Below are 20,840 nucleotides of genomic sequence, written 5' to 3'. Positions count from 1 at the left end.
AGCGTCTAATTAAGTACTGAATGTCATCAATGTTGCCTCTAAAGCCTCTACAATTCCACTGTAAAATATAAGGCATTATTTGAGTTTAGAAGAAGCTGTACCTGACGTGGCTGTCTTGTGGCATTCTGGCTTTGGTTTATTTCTTTTTGGAAAGGTGGGGCGACCTGTGTCCATATCTTCTTCTTCTTCTGCAAATATTTCAAGAATCGGACCTTCCTGTTTAGATGGGTACTCTTGATCCATTGATGTTTCCTGAATACTCTGTTTTGAAGTTGAACTGGGATTATTTGGTGTAGTAGCAATCAATGGCGAATGAGGAGATTTTGCTGGAATCGTAAGAGGCGTATTACTTGCTTGATCTGAGTGCTTCTGGATATTGGACTGTTGCTGAGAAAGAACAGCTCGAGCCCAGTCGGAGATCGATATGTTGGATGGAACAGTAACATCAGTTTGCGTGGCTATTGTTTGATTTTTTTTGCAATACTGGCATAGCTACGGTTAGATATACTGGGTGCAATTAATTTTCTTGCTTCATGATAAGTAACTTTGTTTTCGACTTTATATTTTACAATTTTTTTCTCCATTTTCCACTTCTCACATGTTTTAGAGTAAGCAGGATGGTTACCCTTGCAATTAGGACAAGTCATTTCTTTTGCCGAACAGTCGTTTTGACTGTGATCAGAAGATCCACAGTTGGGACAAGCTGGGTTCCCTCTGCATGCCGTCTGAGAATGGCCATACTTTTGGCATTTGTAGCATCTCAACGGATTAGGAATATAAGGACAAATGCGACAGAGTAGATATCCTGCTTTTACTGTTGAGGGTAGATTTGGACTGTTAAAGGTGAGAATGATACTTCTGGTGGGTGTGAGTATATTGTCCCTTTTAGTCATGATTCTTTTGACAGCAATTACATTTTGTTCATTTAGCTCTTCTTTAATTTCTTCTTCTGTCACATTCAAAAGGTCCCAACTTGATATAACACCCTTAGATGTATTGAGGGTTGCATGGGCAGTTACCTTTACTGGAATTTTTGCAAAGTTTGTCACTTTCAGGAGTTTTTCAGAATTCCTGCAGTTGACAGTTTCTACTAGTAAGTCCCCCGATTGCAATCTCTTAACTATCTTGGGAGACCCTGCAATACTTTCCAAGTGTTTTTGGATAAGAAAGGGGGATAGCTTACTAAGAGGCTGTTCTGATAATGAATGATTATTAAAAATGCAGGAAACTCGGTTGCAGAGGAAATGGTTTTTAACCTCTTTGCTTGCTAAGACTCATGTTCGTGCTCTGTAGCCGACTGCTTGTTGGTTCTAAACAAGGAAACATATTTTGTTCCATCTTGGCTCCTTTTAGCCCCTGGCAGATGAACTTTTCTGCCAAGGTTACCGGCCGCGCCACGGGGAGGCAGGAGCAGTGCCTGGAGTGACCAAGCGAAATTAGTAGGAGTTAGTCGATTAGATATGAAAAATAAAGAAAGGTTACTTTCCTTCCTTGCTCTCTACCAGTACTTTTGATACAAGAGCTACTAAATTAAAGGATTTCTCAAAGAGAGGAACGTAAAAGAGAATGCAGAATTCACCTATCAAAAAGTCGCAGTGAAAGCACAAATAGAAATCGCTCAGTCAATCGCTTGGCACCCGGGGCCAGATGTCTAAGGGAAGGTCTGGCTGAGGTGCACATGGCACTAAAGGAGTTGAGTAAAACAAAAGAGGAAGGTCCGTTCTCTCTTGCATGAGAAAAAAACCAGTAAGCACAAATATGAAATCTCAGGTAATAGAAGAGTAGATCCTGAGAAGTTCACCAATGGGTAGTAGGTTGTTGAATATGGGAATAAGTTGTCTCCAAAATTATTATTTTTTTTTTGTCTGATGTAGGAAAGCATACTTCCTTGTATCATTTAGCTTTATTAATACTAAAATAAAATAACTTAAAATGAAGCTGAAGCACTAAGTTATAAGTTGGCCAAATTTGTTGTAGCTTGAATCTTATAACCATAAAACTTTATACAATTTGGTAACACATTGTGAAAATAATTCACAACAAGAGTACCACACATCTGCTTTCTTTTCAGCTTTTGCATTTTGGGTGGCTGCCCACCCACCAACAAGGGACAATATCTGAAATGGTGTCACCTGGGTGGTGCCATTCAAATGAGAATAAATAACACTATACATCTCTAAATAATAATATATTTACAAAATTTTTGTTGTTTTGTTGCCCAAGATGTATTAAACCAAAATTCTCTAATACAATAATACAATTGGGAAAAATAATGCAATATTTATATTGGACTTTGGATGGGAACCAACTAGAAACAATATTTACTAAATGGAACTTAGTAAATGACAGAACACTAAATCAGGATTTCACTTTATTAAAATGTTCAAAATAATTTATTTATTGTAAGATTTCTGGTGCTAATAAATATTAATTGTAACTGTAGAGACTATTTAAATCATTATTTAATAAATTACTCCCAGTAAGGAGCAAAATGCTTTGAGTTTATTTACAAGCAAAGAGTCTAGGAAAGTATTGCATTCACTTTATGAACCAACACATTCTTCTAATAACACTTTCTAAGTTTATCTCCATATAAAATGTCAAAATATCACGTTCCACGTTCTTGATTAGTAGGAAGAACTATTGAAAGACGCTGAAAGGTAAAAAAAAATTTTTTATAAAAGTGGTAGTAGTACACATTTAATTTTTAAGTAATCATGTACCAAAATGGGTATAAGGCAATTACTGTAGTCATGAATGATTAGTAAGATTACAGTCAGCATTGTATATGGATTCTAACAGAGTTCACTTTCTAAGTGCTGACAGTGCAATTTTCTACATAGTTGCATGGTTAATTTTCAATATGCAATCTTTGTTAAACCTCCTTTATGAACAGCAATTAAACTTTTGATTAAAGTCAAATGAAATCAACAAGGTAGATATGGCATTCTAAAAGGACACACAGCATTATTTTGTTAAGGGAAAATCATATTTAACAACCTGGCTGGCTATTTGACACAGTTACTCATGAGCTGGAGGCAGCTCATGAGTAAATAATTCTGATTGTTTACTTTGATTTCAGCATAGCATTTGACTCAATCCCTCATGACAGGTCACTGTATAAGCCGGAACGTGTTTGAATTACTGGAAAGATTCTAAGATGGATCATGGGTTGGGGCTGAATGGCAGAAGGATGAGGGCTGTGATTAATGGATATTCCTCAGATTGGTGTAATGTTGGAAGTGGATACCACAAAGATTAGACTACCGTTATTGGAAAAGCATTAATGATCAGTGCCAAGCAGTGATTCCTCAGAATGAGTTGAATATGGTTCTAGAATGGTCAGAAAAGTAATAGAAATGGTTAAATGCAACAAAATGCATTAGGGTAATAGCAATCCCAAAATAACTTACACATTTGGAGTTTATATTTAGATTAGCATTAGTAGAGGCATATGACGCAAGAAAACAAGCTTATATAGCATCAGCAAAAAAAAAAAAAAAAAACCCTTCCCATTTCACCTATCCATTTGCTCCAAATGTTTGTCTAGTTCTGCCTTTAGTTGCCAAGTTGAATTAGTGTTAATATTAATAGTGGGAAATGTACAAGAAAGCAAGTTTATAAAGCATAAGCCTAAGCCAAAAAAAAAAAAAAATTCCCATTTCACCTATTAATCCTCCCCTCCAACAGTGTGTCTAGTTCCTAGAATTTATTCAAACTATCGACTTCTGCAACAATGAATGGAAGCTTGTTCCAGCAATCAACCATCCGTTGTCTCACGGCATATTTCTGCAGAGCAATTTAGATTTTTGGGAATGAGAATAGCCTTGTGCAAGCGAAGTTTTTACGGCTCCAGAAAATAGAGAAGTTTTTTCTGTTTTATTAACATAAATTGGCATATTAACTTATTTCCTCGAGTAGCTTTATATTCCTAGTTACGATACTTAGTTTAAATTTTAACTTAGATAAGAGATTTTGTAGGTTATTACTTAGTATCGGTGAGGGTATCCAATCGATGTGTTTTACAAATTTTGCAAATCTGGCGAATGGGAAGTTTTTTAGCTATATTTAGCTGCTTTATTGACTAATTGTTATATTAAATTATTTTCTATAAGTAGCTTATAGACCTAGTCAAGATCCTTGCTTTATTGTGAATTGAGACAGCGAGATTTTGGAAGTTAATTAATACTTAATTGTCTGTAGATTTACATTTCGTAACTTGCTGCCATTGTTATATCCCGAACTAGACAGCGTTAGCTTAGTATAGTATAGTATATAATATTATCAATTAATCAGTAAAATTTATTAATCCGGTTAAACTTCATTGTCAATTAATTGTACTTTTTCACTAAATACATATAACGACTTAGATTTTACAAATGTAACATAATTATTTAATACATAACTTCATACGGAAGTTATATAACGGAATTCAAAGATAATACTCGATACTGAAAAACAAAAAAGAAAAAAAAAAAAAAATATATATATATATATATATATATATAGTGTAACAACTGCTTTGAGATACAAGTTTAGGGTTATAATTTTGTACTGAAATTGAAGTTTTATTGAAATTGAATTGAAACCATGACTCAGACCAGAGCAGAAAAGCAAAAGGCTCAAGCTAAATGGAGTGCTGTGGCTCAGGGGAGAAGTGAGAGGGGGCAGTTGCCCTCTGAATCACAACCTTTTAAAATGCACTGCTTGCTTGATGTGTGTGGGGCAATCAGGTACGGGACATGATATTGCCAAGGGGGATGTCTTTCTGTGCACGTGATGTAAGGAGTGTGAATAAATCAGGCGGCTAGTGTCTGCAATTCTGCCCGGACATAATAAGAGGGAGTATGATGAGAGCCTTGTCAATCAATTCGGACCTGGAAATATTGTGCAAGGCTCAATCTTTCCAGGTCCGAATTTTTTTCAGCCTGGTCTGTACTTGTTAACAGGAGAGACTGCTTCTACAGGGATGGGATACACTTAAATATAAAGGGTGCAAGAATATTTGCTGATGCTATCGAGGCAGTGTTAGGTGGGTCGGAAAACTGCTAGCTTTGGGGATACAAGGACTAATAGATTAACAGTAGACACTGGCAGAGGTGAAAGTAATTCTTGCACTGCTTCTATTGGAATGAGCAGCAGTCTGTAAAACAAGATGCAGGGTATTTCAGAGACTGCTGGGAGTCATTGCGGTACAAGTAAACACATGGGTTGTGTTAGGGTAGCTAAGAATAGGAACAGGTGCATGTTTACTTGTGTATACACCAATACTAGGAGTTTGGTAAATAAATTTGATAAATTGGAGGTATTGCTCAAAGCATCAAAGGCGGATATAGTTGGGATATCAGATAGTGGTGTCACACAGATATAAGGAATGCAGAACTGGAATTTGGGGGAGTACAAAGTATACAGAAAGGATAGGAAGAGAGGAGGGGTTATGCTATTAGTTAAGAAGCACATAAAAATCCAAGGAAGTGAAGCCAGTTGACATCGCTGGACAGTGCAGTGTCGAGTCAATTTGGTGTGACATAAGCATTGGGAGAACAAATTTGAGAGTAGGAGTGTGTTATAGGCCTAATGACTCTGATGAGTATAACAATAAATTGTACAGGAAAATAGAGTAGGCCAGTAAATCAGAGTCTTATATCGGGGGATTTTAATTTCACAGATACTGACTGGAATTTGTGGGTTGCTCACTCACACACTAGCAAGGCTTTTGTGGATTTACTGGATGATTGTTTTCTACATCAGCATGTTCGGGAGGCAACTAGAGGGAGTAATACATAATGTATTACTACATAATGTATAGAGTAATGCATTAAGAATCTGCAGATAAAGGAATCACTAGGTGGCAGTGATCACAGTGTGCTGAAGTGGGATTTACTCAAAGAGATAACTACCATCAGGGGTAAAGGGAAAAGTTTTTGCTTTCGTAAAGACGACTACGTTGGTCCGAGACAGTATTTAAATTATACGGTGGGATCAACTGATGATGTTACCAACAGCAAATTCAAAATGGGAAGCATTCAAAGAATTTATCTTGGAAGCTACTAATATTGTTCAAGATATTGAACAATTAAAAATATTGTTCAAGGTTTAGGCCTAAATGGATGTCAGATGAACTAATGAGACATATGATAGAGAAGAAAAATGCATGGGATACATATAAATCAATGGGTGACATGGAAGCCTATGATAGATATAAGCTGGTGTGTAACCAAGTCACAAAGGAGATTAGGCAGACAAAGGCAGATTATGAGAAATCTTTGGCAAAGGATGCAAAGAAAAACAACAAAGAGTTATTTACTTATGTAAACTCTAGAAGGAAGGGGCTGAATCAGGTTGTTCTATAGGACGTTGGTGGTTCAACTGTTGATGATCCTGCTCAGGTGTCTAACAAACTAAATGAGTATTTTGAATCTACATTCACACATGACAAGTTATTCAGGGAGGGGAATGCCAGAGTTGAGTTAAACTCTGGCAGTGAGCAAGATGATTTTGTAATAACTGAGAGGAAAGCGGAGGAGAAATTGTCGAAGAAAAACATAAAAATGGCACCCGGGGGGAATGGGTTCTATCCAGTTATATTAAAGGAGGCAGCAAAGGAAGTAAGCAAACCCTTAGCCATAATTATGAGAGCTTTGGATTCAGGGGAGGTACCCATGGACTGGAGATGTGCAAATGTGACCCCAATTCACAAAGGAGGATCAAAGGGTGACAAGTAATTTTAGACTTGTTAGTTTAACTTCTGTTCCAGGAAGAATAATGGAGGCACTGGTTAAAGAAGCACTGCAGGATCATTGAGACAAGACTTCAGTTACAGCTCGGACACAGCATGGTTTTGTTAAGGGGAAGTCTTGCCTGACCAATCTCATTGGATACTATGATATGGTCACAAAGGAACTGGATGCAGGGAATAACTGATATCATATATTTGGATCTTAGAAAGGCTTTTGATACTGTTGCACATGGAAGACTGCTGCACAAATTGGAGCAGTGTAGCGTGGCACTGGAGGCAAATTGCTGCTATGGATAAAGGGATGGTTGAGTGGGAGAAGAGAGAGAGAGAGAGTGGTAATCAATGGACGCTGCTCTTCGTGGACTAATGTTATTAGTGGAGTTCCTCAGGATTCAGTGTTGGGTCAATTGTTGTTTTCTGTATTTATAAATGATATTGATGATGGTATATCAGGCTTAACGTCCAAGTTTTCAGACAATACAAAGGTTGGCAGGGTTGTTAATGACACTAATGACAGTACATTGCTGCAACAGGATCTAGAAAAGTTGAGTAGATGGGCTGAGAGGTGGCAAATGAAGTTTAACATTGACAAATGTCAAGTACTACATATGGGAAGCAGCAACCCCAGAGTAACGTATCAACTGTGTGGTACTACACCGACTGGTATAGAACGAACGAAAAGGATCTGGGGTAATTGTGTAGGTAGATATGAAGTTTTCTGAGCAGTGCAGACAGTAAAGACATGGTGTCTTGTCAAGCTCTTGGTGTCTTGTCAATGATATAAAGAAATTTTTCTAGCAGGGATAAGGAGGTGATTATCCCCTTGTATAAAGCAATGGTCAGGCCACACCTTGAGTACTGTAAACAGGTCTGGAGGCCTCATTTTAAGAAGGTTGTAGAGTTGTTGGAACGAGTACAGAGAAGGCAACAATATTAGTGAATGGAATAAATGGTTGCTCTTACGAAGAAAGGCTTAAGTTTTGCAAATTATTGTGTCTGGAGACTAGGCACCTTTGAGGTGATCTGACTGAGGTGTATAAAGCCTTGAATGGTTTGAGAATGCTCAATGCTGATGGGATTCTTTCTCTTGCTCAGAATAATCACCTGAGAGGGCATAAATTCAAATTGAGGAAAGACAGATGTAGGATAGATATGAGGAAGTTTGCCTTTAGCCAGCGAGTAGTTGGTTGGTGGAACAGACTTCCATCCTTTGTTGTGGAAGTTGATAGTCTAAATAAATTTAAGGCTGAGCTGGACAGGTATTTGGAACGAACAGAGGGGTGAAATGGGAGCGATTTTTTTTTTGGTTGATGCTGCATAAGCTTGCTTCATATGCCTCTACTAATGCTAATCATATAATCCCTGCTATCAATGTCTGGGCAGAATTGCAGACAATTTCAAATTCACCCCCTTACTTGTGACTTTTTTTTTTTTTTTTAATATTGACCTGTACTTGTTAATTGAATCTGTAGACCTCTTACTCTTAAGGTCATTAGTGCCAATGTGTACAGCAATATCATATTAGTGCCCTTAAAGATGATATCTCCTAGCAGACATACCCTGGTCCTCTTCCACCTATCCTTTTTGCATATTATTTTCCCCATCTACATGACAATTGTGACTACAGTGGCACTGCAGTAGTGGCTTTGTTTAAATGTACCCTCAATTTATTAAAATTCAGTAGTTTGAAGCATAAAAAACTGAAAATACATTTTACCATAAGGAAGAAGAGATAAATTAAAAACATATGAAATGAGTATCACCTTATGAATAAATTCATTGACTGAAGTTATAAAAATTAATTGTGTGAATATACTGAAAAAAAAAAAAAAAAAAAAAATATATATATATATATATATATATATATATATATAAACATGTGTATATATATATATATATACACACGTTTAATTGTAGATTGTTAACGATTATTGGTGTTTTTCATACAGGTATTAGTGTTCATCATACAAATTTGTAATATATATAAATATATATATATACAACCTCTGGAAACCAGGCGAAAGCCAGCTGTAATAAACCTTTCTGCAATAAGCAGGGCTCTGCTGTAGTCAACTTTCTCCTCTCAAGCATCTCGTGAGATGTATGATGACTCTTCTTATGACTAAAGCCGGCCCCTTTCAAAATCGACCATGTGGTAGGCACCACCACATTATCTAATGCCAGAGAGAGACCACAAGAAAAACAACTCCAAAAACTGCTGTTAAACAGATCCCAGGTGCCACTGTGTGCCCTGTAAAATTAAATTTAAGAAAGAAGAGGGTAATCGTGCCCACACGGAATGTAAAAAGTTTAAAAGAAGGCAAGATGGATATGATTCATCGATGAAATGGATAGGTATAAAATTGACATTTTAGGAGCAACCGAAGTCATGTGGACAGGACAAGGTCATTTCAAAACTGGAGATGGGTTTTGGTTGTTTTTTTCTGGAAGTGACCAAGTAAAAGAACATGGTGTCGCTGTCACTTTGAATAAGGAATGTTCAAGGTCTCTTCTTGGACATAGTTCTATTAATAGTAGAATGATGATGGTTAGAGCCAGCCAGTAAATCTCACAGTTTTAGTTGCATATGCACCGACATCAACATCCACAGATGAAGATATGGACGTTTATTATGAAAATCTCCAGTCAGCTCTTGATCTGGTCCCAAAAAAGGATGTACTGATACTCATGGGTGATTTTAATACAAAATTAGGCAAGACAGTTTCTTATAGTCAGGAATGTGGTAGGTTTAGTCTTGGCACTAGAAATGAGCAGGGTGAAAATTTAATTGAATTTTGTCATCTGAACAGCCTTGTCATATGTAGCACCTGCTTTCAGCAGCCTGAGAAGGCTCTACACATGGAAATCTCCTGATCATAAAACAAGGAATCAGATTGATTATATCCTTATGCAGCAAAGGTGGCGTTCCAGTGTAATCACAGCAAAAACACTTCCTGGAGCAGATTGTGAGAGTGATCATTAACTACTCCACATCGTTCTCAAGCTGAAGCTGAAAAAGATCATGAATAAGGTTTTCCCTAGACCAGGTGTGCCAAACTCATTTCTGTCGTGAGCAATTTTGTGTGATGGTATGATTTTCGCGGGCCGCATAAAATTTTCTTAAATATCATATATTGATTCAGGAGCATAATCAGGATAATTAAAACTCATATGTAATTAACATTTAAATTTTTATTCAGATCTACAGAATACAAGTAATTTAGAATTTAGTACGTATAGCAAAGAAATCGGAGTAAAGTGGCTGTTGATGAACTGGTAACCAAAGGAGCGCAAGGTAGCCAAAGTAACACACCTCTATTAGTTACAATTTATTAGGAAACGTTTCGGAAATTGCTGCAAAGGCTGAAAACGGATTTTGTAACAATAACAATTTCCGAAACGTTTCCTAATAAATTGTAACTAATAGAGGTGTGTTACTTTGGCTGCCTTGCGCTCCTTTGGTTTTAGTATATATAATTGTTATATTATAATTTTTATTTAAAAATTAAATATTCAATATATTTATGAAAATAATTAATTTTTTTTCCCGGAAATCTGCCAGCGTTTACCCCCTACTAGTTTTTCAACATCAGGAGTCAAAGACTGGGAACATACAATTTTCAGTAAGTCGGAAAGGTGTTTATCTGTCAAGCTCGATCTATATGCCGTTTTATTTAATTTCATACATGAAAATAATTGCTCGCATAAGTATGTACGCCCAAAATAGCGCATAATTTGCACAGCAAACTTTTTAATTTCTGGGTATTTTTCACCTAAGTAAGAATATATTTTTGGAATTCCTACTTCTCGACATTTGTCTTCCAAAAATGAATCATTTTGGAAATCAATTAATTCCAGTTGAATCAAAGTGGGAGCTTTTTCGATTTCAAATGAAAAAGGGCCAACAAAAAGAGAAAACATATCTTCTAACTTTTTAAAATCATTAAAACGCTTATTGAATTCGTTTTTGATTTCCTCAATTTTGTCACAATATTGTGAGAAAGAGCAATTTTGATTTTGTGTTTTTAACTGTTCACAAGTAGGAAAATGGGTCAAAACGTCTTTTTTTTTTTTTAAATGATTTTTAAAGAATGTTAGTTTTTGTACAAAACTTGCTATTGCATTGTACATGTTTGTTATTAATTTATTTTTACCTTGCAAATGAAATGTTAAGATTATTGAGGTGGCTTATAATATCAATTAAAAATGCCAAATCATTAATCCACAAAGGATTTTTTATAACTGATATATTTTCATTTTTCATTTCAAGAAAAACTGTTATTTCCTCCAAAAGCACATAAAATCTCTTTAAAACTTTGTGGCATGATAACCATCGAACTTCTGTATAATAAGGAAGATCGTCGAACTCAGATTCTAAATCTTTAAGAAGAGAAGTAAATTGCTGATGGTTGAGTGCTCTCGCTTGAATAAAGTTGATTGTTTTTGTTACTGTTTTCAATACATCATCCATTTTTAATATTTTTAAACACAGAACTTGTTGATGAATAAAGCAGTGGACAGCCATGGTTTTTGGTTTATCAGGGTACTCAGCTTGTAATTTTCTAATCAATTTTGACACAAATCCTCAATTTTCACCTGTCATTGATTTAGCACAGTCGGTTGTTACAGACACAAGTCTGTCAATTGGAAGCTTACAGTTTTCTAAAATGCTCCACACAGCAGCAAAAATATCTTCGCCAGTCATAGTTCCAAGAAGAGGGATAACTTCCAACAATTCTTCGGTGATCTTCGTGTTATTATCGCAACCACGAAAAAATACAGCAACTTGAGCAACATCTCATATATCTATACTTTCATCAATCTCAATTGAAAAGAACAAGACTTCTGTAGATATATCCTGTAGTTGTGAGCTGATGTTATCTGCCATTTTGCTAATTCTCTCTACCACTGTATTTCTTGATAATGAAATATCACGAAATTATTGCACTTTTCAGGACAGATGATTTCAGCTGCTTTTATCAAACATTCTTTAATTAACGAACCATCCGTGAATGATTTTGAACGTTTTGCTAACAAATAGCTTATTTCGTAACTTGCTCTTACTACTGATTCATTAGTTTTCATGAATTTTGTAAATACTTGTTGACTATGAAGTGTTTTCTTCATTGTTTTTAATTTTTCTTCTATTTTTCCTTCGAAGCCCGAATATTGTTCCTTATGATTAGAGTTATAATGCTGCTTAATGTTGTATTCTTTAGCAACACTAATATTTTCCTTACAAATTAAGCATGTAATTTTACTGTTCACTTCCATACAAAAATAGTTCAGCTCCCACTTTTCTTGGAATTTTCTTCCCTCATTATAAATTTTTCTTTTCTTGACTGATGTTAAAGTGACATTTTCTATATAAATTCTATAGCTGAAATTAAAATTATAGATAGCAAACACAACGCACACAACACAATAGATCCTGACAAAGAAACTAGTACGAATGAAGTATCTTTTCGATAAAATTATAAAAAATGCTGCATTTGCAATATTGTAATATTAGTTTAAATGTAAAAGAAATTTAGATTACGATTTCTCCATTTAAAAAAATATTTAAAAAAAATAAAATGTAACGCTTTTATTTAAAAAAAAATAAACTAAAAAGTTACAATGTTATTTAAAGATAATAATTTAAATTTTCATTAATTTGAAATTACTATTTATATTTTTAGTTCTTTCTAATCAAGGCTCCAATCGATCCAGTCTTTTTTTTTTAATTATTATCAATTAAAATGATTATTTTTATATTTATTACAGAGGTTTTTAATCCTTATATTCTAGAATTATAAATACGTACTTTTTAATTGTTTACCTTAACATTTTATTTTTGGGCATCGCGGGCCACAAAAATTTTGTCGTGGGCCGCCAGTTTGACACCCTAGCCCTAGACGATTGGATACAGAAAATATTCCAAACGATTATATGCTTGAAATAGGCAATCGTTTTCAAGCTCTATTAAAACTAAATGACAATATGCTGCCCTGAGGAAATGTAGGAAAATACAAAAAAGCATTATTAAGGATTCAGCAAATAGACACATTAGAGAAAGGTCAAAGATTAGGAAGCCTTGGGTTACAGAAGACACTTTTAAACTTATTGAACAGAGAAGAACTGCAAAAGCCCTTGGTGCACAAGGAAACGAAGAGTATCAGGAACTAAGCAAAGTCATCAAGTGCTGTTTAAGCCAGGACAAACAGGATCATATCAATCGACAGTGTAAAGAAATCGAATGCCATAACAAACGAAACAACACTAAAAAAAGATGTATGATGTAATTAAGTTCTTAAGACAAAAGTTCCAATCAAAACTTAATGTAATTAAGGATTTCAAATGGGAAATTTTAACAGAGGAGAACACAATCAAAGGAAGGTGGAAAGAATACTGTGAGCAACTCTTCAGAGCACCTGCTGGCACTAATGATCTGCCACCTCCTTTTCAAGAGTGTGATCATGAACCAGTATCACTGAAGGAAGAAGTCGGAAAAGCCATTAGAGAACTAACATGTAGAAAGTCACCTGGAATTGATGAAATCCCAGCGGAACTGATTAAAGTTACAAGTGTGAAGGGCGCCGTGTATTTTTCAGAAAATTATTGTAAAAATTTTTGAAATGGGATGGTGGCCATTAGATTGGAAAAAATCTATTTTGATCCCCTTACCAAAAAAAGATCTGAAAATTTGCTCAAATGACAGGACTATTAGCCTAATTTCTCACACTAGCAAGTTTCTTCTTAAAATCATATTAAACAGAATCTCAAGAAAATTTGAAGAAGAAATGCCAGAAGAGCAATGTTTCAGAAGGGGTAGAGGAACCAGAGATCAGATCTTAAGTCTACGACTGATTATTGAAAAATGCAAAGAATCCAATGTTCCAGTCATTTTGTGTTTTATAGATTATGCAAAAGTATTTGATTATGTTCAAAATGAGAAACTATGGGAAATGATGACTATTATGCATTTCCAAATCCACATAATTCAGCTGATTAAGCTTACCAGGAAGGAAGGAACTTGAGAACGAACATGGGAAACGCGGACTTTTTCACAATAGGTAACGGTGTCAGGCAGGGCTGTATTTTGTCACCTCACCTTTTTAATCTTTATGCTGAAGATATCATGCATGAAACTTTGGAAGATTTAGAGACTGGCATCAAAACAGAACTGAAGATAAACAACTTTCATTATGCAGATGATAATGTGCTCATTTGTAATTCTAAGGACCATCTTAAAGAAATTCTGAGGAGAGTATGTGAAGCAAGCAAGTAAGAAAAAAGGATTGTTTCTGAATGTGTGTAAAACTAAAATTATGGTGATTGGTGATAATCTCGGTTCCAGTAAAGTGAAGGTTAATGGGCAAGATATCAAAGAAGTTGATGAATTTGATTACGTAGAAGTCAAGAATAAATAAAAATAGTGACTGCTCAAATGATATAAAGAGACGACAAGCAATTGCTAAATGTTGGTCGCTGACCTGATAAAATTATTGAGAGATCATAATCTGCCCCTAAAGACGAAACTGAGAATCACTGATTCGTTAATTTTTCCAGATGCCACTTATGGATGTGAAGGATGGAATCTGAAAAGAGTTGACAGGAAGAAAACTGAGGCATTTGAAATGTGGTGCTACAGGAGAATACTGGACATTTCTTACCTGGATCGAAGAACAAATGAGTGGGTATTGAATAAAATTGGCAGGCCTAAAATTCTTCTTCATAGCATCATCAAAAGAAAACTAAGTTTTTTGGTGACATAATAAGAAGGGAAAACTTTCTGTTGAAGAATATAATGGAAGAAAAAACTGAGGGGAAGAGGTACAGAGGAAGACCTGCAACTAGGAGGAAGGATGGGATCAGTGAACTTCTGGGCATGACACTTTGCAAGGCTGCTCATATAGCACACGATCGATGCAGTTGGAGGAATTTGCTGGTGGCCACAACAGCTCCTCAGGTAGCTATGTGATTGGAAGAAGAAGAACATGATAATAGAGTCACCGACAATAACTAGTTCCTGTGGGACCAGCACATTTTGCCTTGGAGATTGTCTCTGTGTTGCCTGCTGCATAGGGGCAAGCTCTGGCATTGGGTTGGGCTGCTGAGAGCTTGATGGGCCCCTCATATTAATTTCTTCGAGGGCATTTACCCTACACCTCAAGCTCTCATAGATGCTCATCAGAATGCCAAGTTGGCACCTAATTTCCTGACACTCTAGGCACGTAGCACACACACACAAAGATTAGATCATGTCCTGTTCCAGTAAAGTCTCCAAACATTTCACATTTTTTGAGACTGTCTCACATTGGAGAATCGCTCCCTTCGTTTCTCCCTCGAGCCACAGCACTCCTGCTAATCAGCGATTGTTGCTTCACAGCTCTAGTCTGGGTCATGATTTCTGTTTAAATTAAAGTGACCAGATGTTCCAGATTATGTGAGACAGTTCCGAATTTCAGTCGTTTGCCCTGCATTGCAAACTGTCCCGGATTGGACATGTAGCTTCCACACTTAATGGCAAACACAATGCAAATAATTTGCATTATGTTTGCCGGGAACCAATGGTACAACAGAAAGTTTTTTTTCGGTAGTAAGTAAGTTGTGAACGTCAACAAAGAAACAACTGACCATAGAAAATGTGAAAGCAATATTACAAGTTAAGTGCAATTTTGTTAATTCTTGTGAAGAATTTTATGAAGAAATAGCAAATAATGAAGAACTGTTAAGAAAAATTCACTCAGTGGAAAATTATATTTAATTTCTCCTGTTTTATTGTTAAAAGAAATATGTATTTTTTTATTATTAGTATTATTATTTCACATAAAAAAACCTAACCTTTTTTCACTAAACAAAATTGAGTCAAAAACATAACCCCTCTAATAAGTGATTTTTTTTTTCCCCTTTCTAATAACTATTTTTCTCAGTTCATGTTCTTCAAGCAACCTTCTGTTCATCATGTAACGTAACACAAGGGGTAGCTTTCCTGACTTAAAATATAATATTTCAACATTTTAATATTTCTTAATATCCTATACATTATATTTATTATACTATTTTTATTTGGTCAAACATCGTTTTAAATTCAAAATGAAGACAGATTCTCTACAAAATAAAATCCCAAGAAGTCAGCATTTGTCCGATTTTACAAATATTAGTGGATCTTGATCACACAAGTTGTCTGTCCAACATGAGGGGTACCTATACTGAATTTCAGCCTTTCTGTGAAAAAAATAAATGGTTTTTTTTTTTTTTTTTTTTTTTAAAGAAATGTGATATATTTTTTTATAAGTTTAGTTCAAAGAAGTATATGTATTTATATCTGAATATTTTTGTATAAATAAAAAAAATATGTGTATATTGTTTCTAGGTAAAATCCTCGCCCCCACCAGATGTCCTACACTGCAATACTAAGGATCTGGTCACTTTAGTTTAAATACAATTTAATTAACTATGAAATTTAACAAGATTAATAAATTTTATTGATTAATTGTTAATACTATACTAAGCTAGTGCATTTGATGCCTAGGCAAATAGTGGCTGTTATCCATGCAAATTTGGCCTAACAGTATTAGGTGGTCATTTTTCAATGATCACTCAGTGTATAGGCACGCACTCACTCAACCGTGTATATACCCAAAATCACTTTGTTTCTAAGTTACAGCTTATTTTGTGTCCCAGCAATTAACCACATTAACTTAAAAGGAAGTATTTTAAATGACTGCCTTGCATTTACCTGTCACATCCAAAAGTCCTTGAGGTTGTCACAGACATTCTCTCAGATATGCCAGATATGCCAGACAAGCTGTACTTGTTAACTGGGAGTCTAAAACACTGATGGAACTGATATTCGGGTGACACTCAAGTCAAGTGAACCCAATTTCGGTGAAGTCCGGACAGTCTGTGAGAGCCAAATCCTCTGCTTGCACCTTCACGATGGTGGGACTGTTAGTAATCCTGGGTATAACCTCCATGCACAAGTACATGATAGGTGACCACCCAGGTGTGAACCAACGTAAGCAGGGGTAGAGGTGTGGTGCCCACACCACATGGAGGAATGCCGCCCCTCTATGTTACCAGGCAGTACTAGGTGGTAGATGACTCTCATCAACCGGTGCAATACCACCACTTTGCTTACTGGAGGCTAGACGTGGTGGAACCCATGTTTAGTCTCTACAGCAAAGTTCCAGTCAATCCTTCCCTATCTCTTCCATATTGCAGTATGAATGACTTCTGAGGTTATGATGAACATCATGGCGTGATCCAATATTCCTTACAATTCGAGGGTACAGCTCAAAATGGTGTTCGCAGGCCGGCCGCTAGTTAGTACACCGGACAGAACCTATTGGTAACTCTCTAGAAGGCTTCCGGATCAGCTAGTGTAATCTTGCCATCTCTACTCTGCCAGACAGTTACTGGAGGGAGTCCTAGTAGTGCATATACGGGAAGCATTTTCGAGGCCACGTTATGTCAAGGATTTGGGGTTATTCTTACCATGTGTACGCCCTATGCAAAAATTTCATTACTTCATACAGCATGTCCCACCCACTTTTCTCACTATTGAATACACCATGAATTGTCAGACTAATAAGAGCAAGCTTATCAGCGAAAAGATCTAAACCTCCCAAGCACTTCCTAATTCATTTCACAAATATACGTGGTCTCAATTCTAATCTCAACGATGTCCATTTCTACTGGCAGTCTGCCAAACCCCATGTAATTTTTCTGACAGAATCTCAGTTATCGGTTGATTCAACTACTGCTCATCTCAGATGTCCAAATTATTTGCTGTATGATTCTTTTCGCCTCAAAGGTGGTACTTGTGCATATGGCCGTTCCAATATTCCCTGTCAGAGACTTGGCAATTTGAAATCTTCTCTCTTTGAAAATCTCTCAACCTTGTTGTGTCAAATTCATCTGTTGTCTCTACCGTTCTCCTAACTCCACTAATCACTTGGAGCTCTTTGACTTCCTCTCTTTGCAACTTAACTTTCTAAAGTCCAAATTTCCTAACAATGAGGTCATTTTCCCTGGTGATTTTAATGTTCACAACTCCAGCTGGCTAATGTTTTCTAGTCACACCAACACAGCTGGTCGAGATGCTGAGGCTTTTGCAATTACTAATGACCTTGCACAGATTGTTCATTTACCTACAAGACTACCAGACAACCTAATCATACAGCCAACATGCTTGATCTTTTTCTCAGAAACAACCCTTCTAAGTACACGGTCGAAGTGAGAGGTCTTTTAGGCACTTCAGAGCACAACTTGTTGATTGTCTCTTCTCCAATGGAGCCTTTATCTCATGGCTATTGCTCAAAACATCAAAGGCAGATATTGTTGGGATATCAGAGACGTGGTGTCACACATATATAAGGAATGCAGAACTGGCATTTGGGGAGTACAACGTCTACAGAAAGGATAGACAGGATACGAAGGGAGGAGGGGTTATGCTATTAGTTAAGAAACACATAAAATACAAGTAAGTGAATCCAGCCGATATCGCTGGACAGTGCAGTGTCGAGTCACTTTGGTGTGACACAAGCATTCGGAGATAAAAATTGAGAATAGGAATGTACTATAGGCCTAATGACTCTGATGAGTATAATAAGAAACTGTACAGGGAAATATAGTGGGCCAGTAAATCAGAGAGTCTTATAATGGGGGATTTTAATATCCCAGATATTGACTGAAATTTGGGGGCTGGTCATTCACACACTAGCAAGGCTTTTGTGGATTTATTGGATGATTGTTTCTACATCAGCATGTTCGGGAGGCAACTAGAGGGAGTAATACTCTTGATTTGATTATCAGTAGTGATTCTTCATGCATTAAGAATCTCCAGATAAATGAACCACTAGGTGGCAGCGATCACAGTGTGCTGAAGTGGGATTTACTCAAAGAGGTAACTACCAGTAGGGGTAAAGGGAAGGGTTATTTCTTTCGTCCTCCAAAGATGTTACCAACTTTGGACTGAGACAGTATTTAAATTCTATACAGTGGGACCAACTGATGATGTTACCAACAGCAAATTCAAAATCGGAAGCATTCAAAGAACTTATCTTAGAAGCTACTAGGCTTTACATACCAACTAAGAAATATTGTTCAAGGTTTAAGCCTAAATGGATGTCAGATGAACTAATGAGACATATGGCAGAGAAGAAAAATGCATGGGATGCATACAAATTAACACATGACACAGAAGCCTATGATACATACAAGTTGATCTGTAACCAAGTTACAAAGGAGGTTAGGCAGGCAAAGGCAGATTACGAGAAATCTTTGGCAAGGGAATCAAAGAAAAACAGCAAAGAGTTCTTTACTTATGTAAACTCTAGAAGGAAGGGGATGAATCAGATTGGTCCACTTGATATCGACAGGTCAACTGTTGATGATCCTGCTCAGGTAGCTAACAAACTAAATGAATATTTTGCATCGACATTCACACATGAGGAGTTATTTAGCGAGGGGAATGCCAGAGGTGTATTCAACTCTGGCAGTAAGCTAGAGAATGTAGAGAATAACTGAGAGTAAAGTGGAGGAGAAATTGTTGAAGATAAACACAAGAAAGGCACCTGGGGTGGATGGGATCTATCCAGTTATATTAAAGGAGGCAGCAAGGGAAGTAAGCAAACCCTTAGCCATAATTATGAGTGTTTCCTTGGACTCAGGGGAGGTACCCACAGACTGGAGATGTGCAAATGTGACCCCCCAATTCACAAAATAGGATCAAAGGTTGACACAAGTAATTATAGACCTGTGAGTTTAACAGAAGTTAATAACATTATTAACATTCCAGGAAAATTAATGGAGGCACTGGTTAAAGGAGCACTGCAGGATCATCTAGACAAGACTTCAGTTATAGCTCGGACACAGCATGGTTTTGTTAAGGGGAAGTCTTGCCTGACCAATCTGATTGGATACTATAATGCAGTCACAAAAGAACTGGATGCAGGGAATAACTTTGATATTATATACTTGGATCTTAGAAAGGCTTTTGATACTGTTGCACATGGAAGACGGCTGCACAAATTGGAGCAGTGTGGCATTGGAGGCAAATTGCTGCTATGGATAAAGGGGTGGTTGAGGGGGGGGAGAAGACAGAGAGTGGTAAACAATGGACACTGCTCATCGTGGACTAATGTTATTAGTGGAGTCCCTCAGGGTTCAATGTTGGGTCCATTATTATTTTCTGTATTTATAAATGATATTGATGATGGTATATCAATCATAATGTCCAAGTTTGCAGACGATACAAAGGTTGGCAGGGTTGTCAAGGACACCTGACACTATGCTGCTGCAACAGGATCTGGAAAGGTTCAGCAGATGGACTGAGAGGTGGCAAATGAAGTTTAACATTGACAAATGTAAAGTACTACATATGGGAAACAGCAACCCCAGAGCAACGTATTAACTCTGTGGTACTACAGTGACAGTAGTAGAGAATGAAAGGGACCTGGGGGTGGTTGTACAGGCAGATATGAAGTTCTCTGAGCAGTGCAGATGGGCCGCAAGAGTAGCTCATGGTGTATTGTCAATGATATATAGGAATTTTTTTAGGAGGGATAAGGAGGTGATTATTCCCTTGTATAAGGCAATGGTCAGGCCACACCTAGAGTACTGTATACAGGTCTGGAGGCTTCATTTCAAGAAGGATGTAGAGCTGCTGGAACAAGTACAGAGAAGGGCAACAAGATTAGTGAATGCAACAAAGGGGTGCTCTTATGAAGCAAGGCTTAAGTTTTTCAAATTACAGTGTCTGGAGACTAGGCACCAGCGAGGTGATCTGATAGAGGTGTATAAAGCCTTGAATGGTTTGAGCATGCTGATTGCTGATGGGATTCTTCCTCTTGCTCAGAATAATCACCTGAGAGGGCATAAATTGAAATTGAGGAAAGACAGATGTAGGATAGACGTGTGGAAATTTGCCTTTAGCCAGCAGGTGGTTGGTTGGTGGAACAGACTTCCATCCCTTGTCGTGGAAGTTGATAGGCTAAATAAGTTTAAGGCTCAGCTGGACAGGTATTTCGAACGAACAGAGGGGTGAAGTGGAAGTGGGGTATTTTTTTTTTTTTTTGGCTGATGCTGCATAAGCTTCCTTTCTTGCATCAAA

At 36.7% G+C, this 20,840-nt stretch overlaps 1 protein-coding gene across 2 annotated transcripts in view; it reads right to left on the bottom strand.

Annotated features, from left to right (window-relative positions):
• Positions 1-2,565: 2,565 nt before the first annotated feature.
• Positions 2,566-20,840, bottom strand: part of LOC150083784 (PIH1 domain-containing protein 1-like) — a 187,708-nt gene continuing 169,433 nt past the window's right edge. For both annotated transcript variants that reach the window (XM_090374877.1, XM_090374878.1), the window contains exon 8: positions 2,566-2,653. In XM_090374877.1, coding sequence (XP_090231003.1) covers positions 2,609-2,653 — 45 coding nt within the window. In that variant the 3' untranslated portion in view covers positions 2,566-2,608. The remainder of the gene's footprint in view (positions 2,654-20,840) is intronic.

This window comes from Mastigoproctus giganteus, chromosome 6, assembly GCF_048544385.1.
Source record: "Mastigoproctus giganteus isolate SK-2022 chromosome 6, ASM4854438v1, whole genome shotgun sequence".
NCBI classification, from domain to species: Eukaryota; Metazoa; Arthropoda; class Arachnida; order Uropygi; family Thelyphonidae; genus Mastigoproctus; species Mastigoproctus giganteus.
The sequence above is the reverse complement of the archived record's forward strand: the minus strand, read 5'-3'. Positions and strand labels throughout refer to the sequence as shown.